The sequence below is a fragment of the Saimiri boliviensis genome, chromosome 1 (assembly GCF_048565385.1).
Source record: "Saimiri boliviensis isolate mSaiBol1 chromosome 1, mSaiBol1.pri, whole genome shotgun sequence".
In the NCBI taxonomy this organism is placed as follows: domain Eukaryota; kingdom Metazoa; phylum Chordata; class Mammalia; order Primates; family Cebidae; genus Saimiri; species Saimiri boliviensis.
Genome location: NC_133449.1, coordinates 230,096,011 through 230,113,317, shown reverse-complemented (window position 1 = coordinate 230,113,317; position 17,307 = coordinate 230,096,011). Strand labels below are relative to the sequence as shown.

The 17,307-nt window shown below is 43.2% G+C and overlaps 1 protein-coding gene across 1 annotated transcript; it reads left to right on the top strand.

Moving 5' to 3' along the window:
* Window positions 1-530: 530 nt before the first annotated feature.
* BHMT (betaine--homocysteine S-methyltransferase) lies at window positions 531-16,157 on the top strand. Its single transcript, XM_003920813.3, has 8 exons — window positions 531-662; window positions 4,717-4,849; window positions 5,933-6,051; window positions 7,338-7,529; window positions 8,215-8,362; window positions 9,925-10,107; window positions 11,678-11,906; window positions 14,839-16,157. The coding sequence occupies exons 1-8, from the start codon at window positions 630-632 to the stop codon at window positions 15,020-15,022; spliced, it is 1,221 nt and encodes a 406-aa protein (XP_003920862.1). The 5' UTR covers window positions 531-629; the 3' UTR covers window positions 15,023-16,157.
* The last annotated feature ends 1,150 nt before the right edge of the window (window positions 16,158-17,307 follow it).

Here is a 17,307-nt window from a genome sequence, read left to right as displayed (position 1 = left end):
AAGGCGTGTTTGCATATCGGGGTAGAAGGTCACTCTGAACACACCCACTCAGGGTTGGTATTGGACTCCTCTATTAACGCCACTTTTGTGTCCGGTTATACTGGATGTATATCACACAGGAGAGCACACTTCAGGCTGAGGATCTTCCAGGACTTCACCCCCTAAATCTTGACGCCTTGGCCTTCGACAAATATTTGAGCATCGAATGGGCTTCTCAGGGGCCTCTCTGGCAGCCTAAGTGGGCCATGGTGCATGATCCCAGGCGAGCGAGTGGACGGTCCGGGTCCTGGACCTGCGAGGGGCAAAACGGACGCTAGGCAGGTCTGACGTCTGAGCGAGTGGCAACCTCGTTTTTTCTTATTTTACTTTTGGGTGGTTCCACGAACAATCTGGATCACCTCCTCGGCACGCCGGGTTCCCAATCGGGGGCGGGTCTGATGAAAGGCTGGTGGGCGTGTTCCCGCCCGAGGCCCGCGTTGGCCGGCGCAGAGGCTGGGAGGCCCTCCCCGCGCCCAGCTGCGGGTATAAAGAGGCAGGCTGCGGACTCCCAGCAGCTCCCGGCCGCGCAGCGGGAAGGCTCGCCTCGTCGATCTGCAACCGTGTCGACCACCTATCTGGACACCACAAAGATGCCACCCGTTGGGGGCAAAAAGGCCAAGAAGGTGAGTCTCCAGGAGACCCGAGGGCGCTCTCCTTCCCCTCCTACCTGCTCTGTACCCCAGTCTCTGGGAGCGCAGAGGGGCCCTCGGACACGGCCTGGCACCCAGCATCCTCCTACTTCTTCCTCCTCCCTTAGCCTCAGACCAGAATTTGCTTCCAGAACTTCTCCAGCAGGACCCCAACGCGCCTCTGAGCCTCCCCACCCCTGCCCCACGTTCAGAGCACGCCCCCAGAGCGCCTCTCTCTCCCCTCCATCCCCAGCCCCGTTTGGACCAGAGCGCGCCCCGGATCTTTGTGATCTTTGCCTTTCAGACCCAAAGGCACCCTCTGAGCCGTCCCCGACGGCTGGGTGTCCCCACACCTCGGAGCCTCCCCACACCTTCTGAATCTGGCACCCCAAGACCAGAAAACTCCCCAGAGATACTGCTCCTAGCCCCGCAGGGGCGATATCCCGTCCCCGCCAGGCCCCGCAGTGCACCTCGCGTGCTCCACATCTGTGTTGGCGGCCGCCACGAGCGCACTGTGCACCTGCACGCCCAGAGCAGGGAGTAGAGGGCAGCGCCGCTCTGACATTTCCAGCCTGGACCACCACTGCCGGTGTCCGGGCCGCCTCCCAGCCAGGTTCTCGCTGCGCCCAAGGCCCAGGCGCTGGTTGGGCGGTTGCAGATTTTCACAGGCAATTTCATGTCCGTGATAACAGAAAAATGCACCAGGCAAGCCTCGAAAACATGGTTTAAGAAAAAATGAGGACTGGGCGCTGTGGCTCATGCCTGTAATCCCAGCACTTTGGGAGGCATAGGCAGACTGGTCACCTGAGGTCAGGTGTTCGAGACTAGCCTGGCCAACATGATGAAACCCTGTCTCTGCTAAAAATAGAAAAATTAGCCTGGTATGGTGGTACGCGCCTGTAACCCCAGCTACTAGGGAGGCTGAGGCAGGAGAATTTCTTGAGCCAGGGAGGTGGAGGTTGCAGTGAGCCAAGATCGTGACACTGTACTCCAGCCTGGGTGACAGAGCGAGACTTCGTCTCAAAAAAGAAAAGAAAAAATGGGCAGAGTGGCTGTAAGATATTGAGGAAGGGCTGCTGATGAGATTGTAAAACCCAATTCCAGCTCCAGATTAACAAGTCCATCTCTTGGCTTTCCCAGTGGCCTGTCAGGAGGAGCGTTTTCAGTGCAGATGGTAGGCCTTCTTCTAATTTGGGAAAGGGATGGATAGGTGGACTGACTGCCACGGAGTGAGACTGGAGGGTCGGAAGAGAGAGGAGAATGGAGGCAGGAGGGAATAAACTTGACCTTTTGATATCAAAATGTCCAGTCCCAGGCCTGGTGTGACAGAGGCCCCTGGAAAATCGTAGGGAGGCAGATGTGGCCAGGCCAACTGTATCCTCTGGGCTGTAAGGACAGTGAGAAAGGTCCAACTCTCATCCCAGTGCCTGCCCTGCTGGAGAACCAGCCCAGGTGTGCCCAGTTCCTAAAGGGATGGCCTCCCAAATCAAAAAGACCTCTACACACGGAAGAAGGTCAGTTCAGTTACGTATTCTAAATACAGCATCATCGACGCATGTTGATGGCATGAGTGGGTGTTGAAGTGGCAAAGGACTGTAGACTCTCACCAGTCCAAGGAGGGTGAGAATTTCGCCATTTCCTAAATGTACTAAATGAATATCTGTGGCACCTTGGAAGGATGATTCCTGTAGATATAGATAGATATTTTTTGTTTGTCTCCATTCTGATAGTCATGTATTCTAACTTACTCCCCAAACTCAAATGCAGAAAATCTAACATTTTAAAGAATTATCTTTATAGAATTAACTAAGCAACAGATGGACATAAGACGGAAAAAACAGTTTCCTCAGTAATTTATTTGCGTGCATATGTCAGTGTTAAAACAATATATAGACAATAACATGTCCTCACATTTGAGTGTAAAATTTAAATACATGTTACAATGCTAGCACATGTTCAACTAGGGAAAGCACAAAGAACAGTGCCTGTTAAATTCTGGTGTATATTCTGCTAGTTTGTTGTTGAGGCAAATATGTACTTTTTAAACAAAAATGGGCTGATATTACACATACTGTTTTGTAATCCTTTTTCCCAAAACAGTATTTTTTTCATAGCACATTCCACTTTTAAAAAAATATGTTTAGCTTGGGAACAGAAAATCCTGAAGTCTAGATAATTTTAAAATGCAATCAAATGTAAAAGATAGTATTTCCAGAGGTAATCACTCAGCAAGCACATGAACAGCATAGTAATTGAATCACCACTGCCCACCCTGCCTACCAACATCAGATCCTTAGCTACACTGTAGGTTAAAATGTTGTGATTCTGAAGTCTGAAAACACATACACGCTCAATGAGAGCTGCTAACTGCCCAAATGTCGTGAATTATTTTACCCAAATCCAAGTAGGAAGTCATATCTCATTTAAGTGACCCTTGTTTATGTTTTTTATATAACTGTACTGGCAGTAATATATGTTAATTAGGTGATAAATAAGTTGTAGTTTTCAGATATGACATTTAGATACATTTCGATCATGACAAATATTTGGATTTCAAAATGACATGTGAGCCATTTATAATTTTGTAGTACTTTGTTATCTTATGGACTTCCATAAGATAACATGGCTTCAACATTATGCCTTGAAAATGGGTTTTGATGTGAAAGGTATATTAGGGAACATACAGCATAATCTACCACTTTGCTGCTCTCAGGTGAAATGTCCGTTGTTTCCTGTCTCTGAGCACCAGTTGTCCAAATGGCACGGGAAGGAGCAGTGGAGGGAAGAGGATGAAAATGAGGGAGGCTCTAAGAAGGTGGCAAGGAATTTGGGATGCAAATCCTGTGACTGTTTCGCACAGATTTCTGGAATGCTTGTTATGTCAACTTCTGTTTTATCCACTGTTACTGGTAGTAAATGGAACACGCTGGATAAATACGTCCCAAGTTATTCCTTTATACAGTTTTTTTTTTTTTTTCAGGGCTGTCCCACCACCCCCAATCCCATTTAAAATCAAATCTAGATATTATTTAAGCATGAAAGAGTCAGGAAGCCCTATGCTCCCCATCTGGAAAACCGTATGTAAATTAGTCAGGGACTCTGGGTCTTAATTCCTCATTTGTGAAATCAGAGAGAGATCTCAATTGAATTTAATATCTTTTATTTTTAAAGTTTATGATTATTTGAAATTACAAAAAGCTATTAAACTAGAGAATTGCTTTGAAATTCAGAAAGCCCTTTCAAAATACTTAATTCCAAATTTATCTGTAAAACAACACCAAGGTGATTATTGCACAGCATTGTAAATAGAGAAAGTCTGGAGATTGGGCTGGAACTCATTTAACAAATACTTTCTTTAGATGTCTCTTCCTTGTTCTCGTCATAGAGTACAGAGTGTGCACACTCATAACCTGGACTGGAGAGCATAGCTACAGTTGTGGAAACCGAATTTTAACACCAAAGACAGAAGTCTTTGAGTGACTGGCCACCTTTTCAGTCTTAAAATAAAATGGATTAGTAGCATTCCTGGGCACTGTGGCATGAGCCTGTAGTTTCAGCTGTTGGGGAGGGTGAGACTCGAGGATTTTCTGAGCCCAGGAGTTCAAGTTTATCTGGGCACATAGTGAGACCCTGTCTTTAAGAAAAAAATAGCATTCTATACCACTTTAATGTCTTTAACAATTTTAACCCTCTCTTTAGTTTGTTGATAGAGAATCTGTGCTTAAGTGCAGACTTGAGGCTTTACAACAAAATCGTTTCATTTAATCCCTCAGCAGATAGTTCTTCAAACACACCTGCTATAGTATTCTTCAAATAGTCTTTAACTTGTTCTGAAAGACCCCCGGCACATACAAAGAAATACACAACCTTTATTATATGAGCATTTTTGTTGTTTACTTATAGATAACCATAAATGTATGTATAAAATATACACTTTTCTCTGAACATTCTAAAATAATCACACCTCTCTAAGAATATGTTAGCAAAAATAGAAAATTCCCCTAAAAACTCAAGTAACTCCTTTTCCTCCCTTATACCTTAATTTTAGGGCATCCTAGAACGTTTAAATGCTGGAGAGATTGTGATTGGAGATGGAGGGTTTGTCTTTGCACTGGAGAAGCGGGGCTACGTAAAGGCAGGACCCTGGACTCCTGAAGCTGCTGTGGAGCACCCAGAAGCAGGTTGGTGCAGAGCTCTGCTGTAAGTTCTCATAAAGGAGCTGGTTGTGGTGGCTCATGCCTGTAATTCCAGCAACTCAGGAGGCTAAGGTAGGAGGACTACCTGAGCCCAGGAGTTCAAGAGCAGCCTGGGTACATAGGGAGACCCAGTCTCTCAAAAGTTTTTAAAAAAATTAGCTGGCATGGTGGTGCACACCTGTAGTCCCAGCTACTCAGGAGGCTGAGGCAAAAGAATTGCTTGAACCCAGGAGGAGGAGGTTGAAGTGAGCCAAGGTCATGCCACTCCACTCCAGCCTGGGCAACAGAGTAAGACTCCACCTCAAAAACAAACAAACAAACGAACAAAAACTTTGCCATTTGGCATTCATCCATGGATCTCTGCTTGGAAATCTTGCTCCAACTTATTTCACCCCACTACCAGAATTATCTTTTGAAAACAATGTACTAATCACATCATCCAGTTGCTTAAAAACTAATTATTTCCCTGATTCATCAACTCCAGCCGTTCAGAGTGCTTGTCTTTCTCCCAGATGCCACACCTGTTCCTGCCTATTATATTTGCTTAGGCTGTTCTCTCTACAGGGAATTCCCTTCCCCACCTTCTCTGCCTGGCAATAGCATTTAATTCTCCCAAATGCAGCTCAAATGATTCCTCATATTCAGGACCTCCTTCGCCCCCCTTGCCCCATGTCCTGGGTAGAAAAGATCTCTTCTTCCTGCATAGCCCAACCATGCAGTGCTGTAGTCAGTTATTTCTGGACAGACTGTGACGTTCTCCAAAGACACGACAACGTGTCCACGGGGGCCATCCCAAATACAGTCAATGAATGATAAACAAAATAAACAATGAACAAGATGAGCGAATACAAGAATGTGAGCACCCTCTGGCCACCCATTCATCTAGCCTAGCAGGTTTGCAAGAGTTGCCAAGAGACTTCAGATCTCATCTATCCCTAAGATGTGCAAATGTCAAGCAACCAGAAATTTAAGCAGTTATTTTCCTGCTTGTTTATCTGAGAGCCATTTGAAAACATTGTGGGTTAATAAACAGATAGAAATGATACCTTTCCCCGTTCACTCTCCCAGTTCGCCAGCTTCATCGAGAGTTCCTCAGAGCTGGCTCAAACGTCATGCAGACCTTCACCTTCTATGCAAGTGAAGACAAGCTGGAGAACAGGGGAAACTATGTCTTAGAGAAGATATCTGTGAGTAAAACCAGCCATGAGACTTTTAGAAGGATATTGTTGACCTATTGCATCAACAAAGCTACTATAGAGAAAAGAGTTCAGCCTCTTCCAAGTTTCGTTTTACTTCTGATAATTAAAAAATGAGAGATTGAATAACAGCCTTAGGTTTTGTGGAATCCCCAAAATGAAGAAAAGGGCATTTAGCAAAGCAGATGAAAGAAGAGGTATTTAATGATGAACGATTCTCCCAGTCTCTTGACTGAGTTGCTGAGTAAATTGAGCATCCTTACAAATTCTTTCGTCCTTAATGCTTTTAAATATAGTATGGAGTAGAGGAAAGATCTAGGCATAAGGAATCAGTCAACCTGGAATAGTGCCTGACCCAGCCATATCTGCTTTGTGATGTTGGACCAAATCCCTTTAACTTCATCAAGGCTGAAGTTTCCAAAATTCCATGAGTGTACAGGGCTGGGTTTGGGGACTTTTCATTTGTTGAGCGTAACAAACAACTTTTCTAAATAATTAGAAAAGTTGGTGGCTGGTGCAATGGCTCATGTCTGTAATTCCAGCACTTTGTGAGGCCAAGGTGGGTAAATCACGAGGTCAGGAGTCTGAGACCAGCCTGGCTAACATGGTGAAACTCTGTCTCTACTAAAAATACAAAAATAAGCTGGGCATGGTGGCATGCACCTATAGTGCCAGCTACTCAGGAGACTGAGGCAGAAGAATCCCTTGAACCCAGGAGGTGGAGGTTGCAGTGAGCCGAGATTGCGCCACTGCACTCCAGCCTGGGTGACAGAACGAGACTCTGTCTCACAAAAAAAATAAAAAGAAAAAAAGAAAAGACCTTATTAGTTGTGCATTTATCTGTTAATTGAGAATATACATACTGACAAAAATTTTCTGAATTCTATAGTTATTTAAATTTAATTTTAAACTTATTAATCATAAAAGTAAATCATCATCACCACCACTACTATTTGCTAGGGACTCTCCTAAGTGCAGCTTAGGCACTGGAAGATAGCAGATAACATCCATTAATGTAAAAACTTTTACCATCTCACACATCTTTGGTGTAATGTAATGTCCTACATAACATCTGTTTATTGTTACTATCACTATTATTAGTGTTATTGTTATTGCAAACTGCTCAACTTGGTAAAGCTTTGAACTATTCCATAACGGTAATTTTTCTGGAATAAGATACTATTGTAAATATACAACTAAGATGTGAATGTTTGAATAAAAATTTTGTTTCAATTTCACATGAAAATTTAGTTGTCTCCTACACTCACCCATTTTAGGGGCAGAAAGTCAATGAAGCTGCTTGTGACATTGCCCGACAAGTGGCTGATGAAGGAGACGCTTTGGTAGCAGGAGGTGTGAGTCAGACACCTTCATACCTTAGCTGCAAGAGTGAAACTGAAGTTAAAAAAGTATTTCTGCAACAGCTAGAGGTCTTTATGAAGAAGAATGTGGACTTCTTGATTGCAGAGGTAAAGAAAGATGTGGTCAAAGATAAGACAAATACACCTAGTACATTTTCTCTACCTTTTGCTTTCAAGAGTACTGCATGGGGTTAGATGACAACTGTAACGGGTATTAGTAATATTTAGCTTTTAAAATCGTTTTCCAACTTAGGGCTTCTGCTAAATTTAATTCAGTTCAACCAATATGGTGTTTTTCAAACTTTTTAATTGTAATTAAGAAATCACCATTCTATTTTATTTAAAAATACCAATGGGTCACAATTCAGAGTTTGAAAATACTTAGTAATAATGAAGTTGTTAAGCAATAGAATAGGTTTTCAAGGCCAGGGGCAGTGGTTCACACCTGTAATCCCAGCACTTTGGGAGGCCTAGGCGGGCGAATCACAAGATCAGGAGTTTGAGACCAGCCTGGCCAACATGGTGAAACCGTGTCTCTACTAAAAATACAAAAATTAGCTGGGTGTGGTGGTGTATGCCTGTAATCCCAGCTACTTAGGAGGCTGAGGCAGGAGAATCACTTGAATCCAGGAGGTGGAATCTGCAGTGAGCTGAGTTTGTGCCATTGCACTCCAGCCTGGGTGACAGAGCAAGACTCCATCTCAAACAACAACAATAACAACAACAGGAATAGGTTTTTGAATTGTTTTGGGAGAAACGAGATGAAAAGTACTCTAACCTTAACTTCTTTCAGTATTTTGAACATGTTGAAGAAGCTGTGTGGGCAGTTGAAACCTTGATAGCATCCGGCAAACCTGTGGCAGCAACCATGTGCATTGGCCCAGAAGGAGATTTGCACGGCGTACCCCCCGGCGAGTGTGCAGTGCGCCTGGTGAAAGCAGGTGATGATAGATTTCCATCAGTTTGTGATTAGTATGTCTTAAAATAACACACTAGTGCACAACTGTCTAGGAATCAGTGTATACTACGTTTGTTAACATAAAAACCATTAATTTACTTTTGTAAGAATATTGATATTGAATCCCAGAGGAAAAGAAGTTTTAAAAATACACACACACACTCATACACACAGGCACACACAGGCACCAGGCTTTTGAAAGGAGGAACTAGACTTAGCTGGAGGTTTAACAACCACAAGGGAGGTCTTCAAACATTAATAACTTTTCAGTTAGTTGCCCTGTTTGCCAAAGTTTTCATTCTCATAAATTGCTAGTATGTTTTTTGCTTTTTGTAATTGGAAGAGTAAATCAGAAGACCCTTTGAGATAAAACACTGACCACCCGATATATATGTTTTGTTTAACTGTAAACCCATTCCAGATATTGGGTTTCATTTCGTTTAGGAGAAACCCACAGACTGTTTTCAAAATCGTGTCTGGGGATTGCCGTGATAAAGCATCCTTGGTCCAAATATACTTAAAAATGTAATGACTATAAAGAAAGTTTTTGAAAAAAATGGAAGTATTTAAAACGTATTTTGTTCTCACTAAATCAAACTTCACAGCACCAAATTTTACAAGAATACTTTAGGAAGACAATCTCATATAGTTGTGAGTCTGGGGAGGCTGAAATGTCAATGAAAAGCTTGTTGAAATGATGGATAGGCTATTAACCACATTGAGTAGCTGAAGGTAAAGGATTTTTGAAATTTTTTTCCCCGAAAAATTAATCCTGGACACAAAATTCCTTCTAGAAAACACATGTCTGAAAAACTTTTTAAACTTTTTTCTAAATTATCTTCTGCTGCTGTGCCCAAGAAGTCTAATGAAATTATTAAGCTGGCCTGGTGAAAAGGGACATTTATTTACACCTCAAGTAAGCAGCATGGTAAACACAGGTATAATCTAGCAGTTGAGAAGTTATTATGCTTGCAGCGTAGTGTCAAGCATTGAAAGTTTGACTACTAAAATTTGAAGTTGAAAAAATCTCTAATAATTCTTTTTGAAAAAAGATGGACAGCCAAATGTGCATAGACGACACTTCAATTATACCAGACTCTTCAAAGCACTTTTCATAGAAAGCACTTCCTGCCTACTAGTAAACATTCTCACTCAAAGGTATGAGAGGTTTGTGGGGAATGAAGACCCAATGCTCTGCTTCTAGTTCATCATTCCAATTAAAAGCTTCCTGCTGGGTGTGGTGGCTCACGCCTGTAATCCTAGCAGTCTGGGAGGCTGTTGGATCACTTGAGCTCAGGAGTTTGAGGCCAGACTGAGCAACATGGCAGAACCCCGTATCTATTTTTAAAATACAAAAATTAGCTAGATGTGGTGGCACACACCTGTAGTCACAGCAACTTGGGAGGCTAAGGTGGGAGGATTGCTTGATCACTTGAGGTGGAGGCTGCAGTGAGCTGAGATCACACCACTGCACTCCAGCCTAGGTGACAGAGTGAGACTCCATCTGGTACATCCCTAAGGCTAACATGTTCTTCCCATTCATAGGAGCGTCTATCGTTGGTGTGAACTGCCACTTTGACCCCACAATTAGTTTACAAACGGTGAAACTCATGAAGGAGGGCTTGGAGGCTGCCCGACTAAAAGCTCACCTGATGAGCCAGCCCTTGGCTTACCATACTCCCGACTGCAACAAGCAGGGATTCATCGATCTCCCAGAATTCCCCTTTGGTAAGACCAACATTCGATAAATCATCTCAATATCTTCACTTGATATCCATATAAACTCAAGTAAATCTATACCCAGAGATCTTTTGTCATAGTGAAGAGATGGCTTGGTGTCTCCTCATGTCTTGTGCTTGGATTCTCTCCCTGCAGCCAAAAACTCTTTGGTATTAGAGAAAAGCAGAAGGAAAAGATGGGCCCGGCTAGTAACAAAGGCCTCTGAACTTAAATATAAAATCTGAGGTGATTCGGTATCTAAATAAACAACCAACGAGCATGCTTTTGGGTTGGTGAGCACGCCCTCCTGTGGGGGAATCAACAGATATTAGTTCTAGTCCTGGCTCTGTTGCTAAGTCCTGTCACCTTGGAAAATGTTCGAATTCCTCTAGCCCTCAAATGCCTTATCGGAAAAACAAGGTTAGACCAGTTATCCCTGAGCAACTTTTCTCCCATTTTGAATATGGCTCAGCTACTCCAGAGTTTGGGGAATGCAGGCAAGAGACCATCATCAGGTGACTGTATAACAAGTTTTCATGAAGAGACCAAGCAGATGAAGTGAGGGGATACTTGCAGTCCAGGCAGAGGGAAGAAGTTTCCCAGCATGTTTGGGAAGAGGGGGTGGGTTGACCTCAAACATTAAGCCGGAGTGGTCAGCAGAGGCAGAGCATGCCCAGCCTCCATTTCCTTCTAAGGCCTGTACATCTTATCCTATATTCTGTAGGGACCCTTAAACAAGTAAGATACGACAAAATACAGTCACTCTGGAGGAACCACAAAGGAAGAACAGGAAGGCATTTGTGTAACTTACTGCTGTATAACACATTAAATTAATGCAAAATGTAGTGGCTTAAAAAACCACTTCTTAGCCGGGCGCGGTGGCTCACGCCTGTAATCCCAGCACTTTGGGAGGCCGAGGCGGGTGGATCACAAGGTCAAGAGATCAAGACCATCCTGGTCAACATGATGAAACCCTGTCTCTACTAAAAATACAAAAATTAGCTAGGCATGGTGGTGCACGCTTGTAATCCCAGCTACTCAGGAGGCTGAGGCAGGAGAATCGCTTGAACCCAGGAGGCGGAGGTTGCGGTGAGCAGAGATCACGCCATTGCACTCCAGCCTGGGTAACAAGAGCGAAAACTCCATCTAAAAAAAAAAAAAAAAAAAGCACTTCTTATCTCACAGTTTCTCCAACATGGCAGCTGGCTTTCCCCAGGGTGAGTACCCCAAGAAAGAACAAGGCAGAAACATGTTTTGTATAGCCTAGCCTCTGAGGTCACATGTCAGTCCTTCTGCCATATTCTATGGATCTCACAGACCAGCCCTGTTATAATGCAAGAGGGGACTGCATGAGGGTGAGAACATCAGAGGGCAGGGGTCATCTGGAACCCTCCTGAAGGCTGGATACCAGAGCATGTAAAAGTGAACATGTGAACACAAAGTAGCAAAGTTTTTCTTCAACGTAAGAATTGAATTGGAAATAATTCATTTATTGAAAATTACATACTTGTAGCTACCTACCTTGAATTTTGATGAAAAGATTATATAATGCTTAATGGCATAATGCCACTTATTACAGGACTGGAACCCAGAGTTGCCACCAGATGGGACATTCAAAAATACGCCAGAGAGGCCTACAACCTGGGCGTCAGGTACATCGGCGGCTGCTGCGGATTTGAGCCCTACCACATCAGGGCAATTGCAGAGGAGCTGGCCCCAGAAAGGGGCTTTTTGCCACTGGCTTCAGAAAAACATGGCAGCTGGGGAAGTGGTTTGGACATGCATACGAAACCCTGGGTTAGAGCAAGGTAAGTATCTTTTTTCTAACCCAAACTAATTTAGATTATGAATATGGTCAAGTGAGGCCATTTAGAAGAGAGCAGCGAATTTGTTGTGTGATGATGAAGAATCAGTCATCCCCAAATTCTCTCCCAGAGATGTTTATAAAGCACCCTTATTAGGTGATTTCCGGATATTGCTTTAAGAATATAGAATGTATTTGGCCTGATTTTGGATTTTGAAAAGAAAAAGCACTTTAAAAAAGTTTTTAAAAAGAATATAGGCTGAGTGCGGTGGCTCACGGCTATAATCCCAGCATTTTGGGAGGCCAAGGTAGGCAAATCACTTGATCTCAGGAGTTCAAGACCAGCCTGGGTAACATGGCAAAACTCCATCTCTACTAAAAATACAAAAAAATTTAGCCTGGCATGGTGGTACATGCCTATAATCCAAGCTACTTGGGAGGCTGAGGCATAAGAATCGCTTGAACCTGGAAGGCAGAGGTTGCAGTGAGCCAAGATGCTACTGCACTCCAGTCTGGGCAACAGAGTAAGATTCTGTCTCAAAAAAAAAAAAAAGAAAAAAGAAATAAATGTAAGTGGCAATGAAATGTATGTGATTTCGTGCTCTAGTAAAGCACCATTAATGTGATACACAATAATCTTAAATTGCATTGATTTTTAAGAGTTAAGGATAACTTAAGTATAGCTAATATTAATTGTTCTGTATCAAGCATGATTTTCAGAGCTGTGAATACAGTGGTAAATAAGACAAGCAAAGTCTTTGCCCTCAGAGTTTACATCCCAATGGGGAAGATTAATAATACACTAGTTAAAAAAAAAAAAATTTATGTCAGGCACTAAGCAGAGCAGTAGGAATATAGAAATGCAAGCCATGGTCCCTGGCTTAGAGTCTCACAGTCTACTGGGTAAACGAATATAAAAGCCAATGTGTTATACTGTGGTAGCTGCTGTAGTAGGTGTACGGATAGAAAAGTAACAAGAGAAGACAATGACTATCTCTGCTTAACAGAAAGATATTCTAAAAGAAGGTTTGGGGGCTGGATTTTGAAGACTAAATAGGCTTCTACTAGACAGAGATCTGGGAAGCAGGAGGAGGACAGGTAGTCCAAGCAGAAGGAGCAGTTCCTCTCCATTCAGCAGCCACTGATGGAGCACAGCTATCTGTCAGATGCTGCTGTGGATGCTGAGGTAGTAAGCTTAACAAGAAGCTAGCAATCTAGCAGGCAGAATGATAAACAGGTAACGTCCGATGAGTATAGTAAGTCCAAGGATGAAGATGTGCATAGGTGTGCAGGGTCTGCGCTAATGTCCCATGGGGCAAAAGACAGAGGGAGGGCGAGTGAAAAATTTCTAAGAAAGCTGATGCCTGAGTTGAATTTTGAGAGAAAGGAATTACATTGCCAGAGGAACAGCCTGCAGGAAAGCACTGAGAAGTGGAAAGAGGATGACACATTGAGAAAGTAGAAGTTTGAGAATGGTAGAAGCATAATTTGGTGGAAGACACCTCCCAGGAGAAGGAGGCAGCCTCTTTATTCATGCTCATGAGTTATGTAGGACCCCATCCCAAAGGCAAAGAGGAGCCTGGGGTGGGGGTTGGGAGGTGTCTCAGGTAGCCTGGGGCAAGTTCAGATTAGCAAATTAGCAAGTTGTAATCACCTTTTGGGAAAGCCTTGCTAGGAGGGACAGCAGACAGGTTGAGGCCCAAGCTAAAAGGGAACAAAAGAAATAGAAGGGCAGAAGTGGAGCCTGCTGAGTGAGAGGTGCAGAAGTTACCCAGGGTTTGGAGAAGAACAACCAAGCTGGACTCCTCGGGCTCACGAGGCTGTGAGGAGGGAGAGGCAGTACAAGTTGGACAGACAGTACTCCTATACCAGATTATCCCTGTGCACATATCAAAATAAGAAATTCAAGCTGGGCATGGTGGCTCATGCCTGTAATCCCAGCACTTTGGGAAGCTGAGGTGGGCAAAGCTCTTGAGCGCAGGAGTTTGAGACCAGCTGGGCAACATGGTGAAACCCCGTCACTACAAAAAATACAAAAATTAGCTGGGTATGGTGGCCTAGGCCTGTAATCCCAGCTACTCAAAAGGCTGAGGCAGGAGAATTGTTTGAACCTGGCGGGCAGAGGTCAAGATCACACTGCTGCACTCCATTCAGGGTGATAGAGTGAGACCCTGTCTCAAAAAAAAATTTCAAAGTAATTTTAGACTTACAGATCAAGGGGAAGGGGCAGATTTTTTTTAGTCCAGATTAATGTATGTTTTAATGGATGCACTCTAAGAATCCAATGATGGCTCTCTCAATGTGCATTCATAACAGAACAAAAAAATCATATCCGTTTTTGCATCAAAGGGCAGCTTCTAGGACAAAAACTGTTGTTAATGAGGTAGATGCCTCTGGAGGAATCACTGTAAAAAGCCACCCAGCAGAACAGATCATAGAGGACCCGCTTCCCAGTCCCTCAACTGCTTCTGATGTTTCTTCTCATCTACAAAAGTAAAGTACAGTGTACAGTAACCTTTAATCAAAACACAGCATTGCGGGTGGAGACAAAGCCTGCCGCTGTTGGCCATTCAGCAGCTGAGATGGGTATTCTAGTGATGCCACGGTGCTGCTTCACTACCCTGAGCACATGGGTGTTTCACTGTGTTAATGGTATGTTATACTTTTCCTGTTAAGTACTAATGTGTAGGTACGTGTAAGCAAATGATGGCTTATCAGTAGCATATAAATTCAAAGTCAGGAATAATGGTGAAGCCAAACAACCACAGATTGTCCACACAGGTGGTTGAGCATGACACCTTTGCATTTTAATGTCCGATAGGCAACTTTGTGTGCTGCACAACATTATTTAAAATATCATATATTTTTTAATGGTTCCATGACATAAAGACCAATGCTAGGGGAGGAGTCTGATGTCGCGTGTTCTATTCACACAGGGCCAGGAAGGAATACTGGGAGAATCTTCGCATAGCCTCGGGCCGTCCATACAACCCTTCAATGTCAAAGCCAGATGGCTGGGGAGTGACCAAAGGAACAGCCGAGCTGATGCAGCAGAAAGAAGCCACGACTGAGCAGCAGCTGAAAGAGCTTTTTGAAAAACAAAAATTCAAATCACAGTAGTCTCAATGGAAGCTATTTCTGGTGAATTTCTAGGTGTTTGGGCCACAGTTCCTATTAATACAGAAAAGAGGGTTAAAAAGCAGTGCTTTCATGCATACTATCCTACACATATTATTGGCATTACCTGAACAAAACGGAATTACAAATAGCACTTGACAATTTTAAAGTGTGTTTTAGAAAAAAAAGTACAAAGTCAATTTTGAACAGGTTCACAAGCACCCACCCTGTGTAAGGTGTTCCGGAAATCTGTGCAGCACAGGAAAAGTCATTCAGATGTTAATCCCACTTGAAGAAGTTGGTAGGCTAGCAAAGCGGATGAGACATGCACCGTCATGAATGACTCAGCAACCAGCCAGGGACAGATAAAGTGCTATGGAAAGGGGCTTTCAAGCTCTTTTCAAAATGACCCTTAGTAAGAAACACAATTTATATAATGACCCAGCAAAACACATCACATCTTCCTGTCAAAATTAAATGTGCGATCCATCCTAGTATTTTCTGTTTTATTCTATTCCATTTAGAAAACATGCTAGTTGAGACCTTTCAAATGGATTTTTATGACCACTCCTGGGTTTGGCTCCACAGGTTGAAAAACATTGCTACAGGACACTTCAGATAGGGAGCCCATCCTGTTTAAGTTTATTCTTGTAAGGTCAGTCATATGAGACCCCATCAATAAGTATCCAATACCCAGAGTCCTGCTGCCAGAGTTTCCGAGTTCTGTTTCCTCACCCTCTTCTACCAGTAAAAGACATAGACCACTGGGGGGGAGGGAAGAGAGATGGATATTTCTGCCCTCTCCATCCTGGTCAACACTGGATCCACCTAGTGCCTCTAGGCCATCAGGCTAAGCAGAGTGAGCTTGTGTTAGTTGGTAGCTTTTAAAAAATATAATAAAAAAAAAAAAAAGTAGAGATTTTCCAAACTCTAGCCTGGTTTCCTAGATTGAGAACTACGATATTTTTCTCTGATAATTGAATATCTACTCTCTAAAGACACAAGACTATTAGAAGAAACATGGCTACCCTCAGTGTGTATTAGAAAAGAGTCATGCTGCTTTCTAAACATTATTGAATTGTTGGAGCTGTTCTGAAATTGTAATTCTTTTCAGCTATTAAAAAGAAGAGCAGTGAGACTTTATTGTTTGTATTTTGTTCCTATCCTGGTTCTACAATTTGCTAAGACTTATATGAAATCTCTATACCTCAATTTCTTCACCTATTTAAAAGAAAAACCGACTTCACAAGTATGCTGGAATTTTAAAGGAGCAGGTGGTAGTATTTAAAAGGAAAAGAGGCCTACTGGGTCTTTCTGGAGAGCCAGTCAGGGAATTCTAGAAAACAAAACTAGTCCAGGAGGGTGGGCTCACGCTTGTAATCCCAGCACTTTGGGAGGCGGGCAGATTACTTTAGGTTAGGAGTCCAAGACCAGTTTGGCCAACATGGTGAAACCCTGTCTCTACTAAAAATACAAAAATGAGTTGGGTGTGGTGGCTCCTGCCTGTTGTCCCAGCTACTTAGGAGCATGAAAATTGATTGAACCTGGGAGGTGGAGGTGGAGGCTGCAGTGAGTCGAGATTGCACCACTGCACTCCAGCCTGGGAGACAGAGTGAGATTTTGTCAAATAAATGAATAAGTGAATAAATGGAAAGGCAAAGAAATTTCCAGAATTTTCTTACTAAGACTTAATAATCCACCCCTAATCCCCCAATGCACAGAAACAGAGCCAAAGCACCACAACTTTCAGAGGCTGCATATGGCTGAAATGAAACAAGAGTGAACTCCACTTATTTTTTTTCTTGGCAAAGTTGTTATCTACCATTTCTCTTATATTATCAAACCAAGTTCAGTATTTAAAACTTTCACTTAGCTGGGTGCAGTGGCTCACACCTGTAACCCCAGCACTTTGGAAGGCTGAAGTGGGCGGATCACGAGGTCAAGAGACCCAGACCATCCTGGCCAACATGGTGAAACTCCGTCTCCACTAAAAATACGAAAATAGGCTGGGCATGGTGGCGCGCACCTGTAGTCCCACCTACTTGGGAGACTGAGCGGGAGAATCGCTTGAACCCGGGACACAGAGGTTGCAATGAGCCAATATTGCGCCATTGCACTCCAGCCTGGCGACAGAGCAAGACTCCATCTCAAAACAAACAAAAAACAAAAAGTTTTCACTCACAGATGATATTTTATTGGACTTGCTGTTCTATAACTGGGCAAAATGCATGTCCCTTTAATATTCTTTCCAGAGTTTTATTGCCACCAAAATATTATAACCTTTAGTC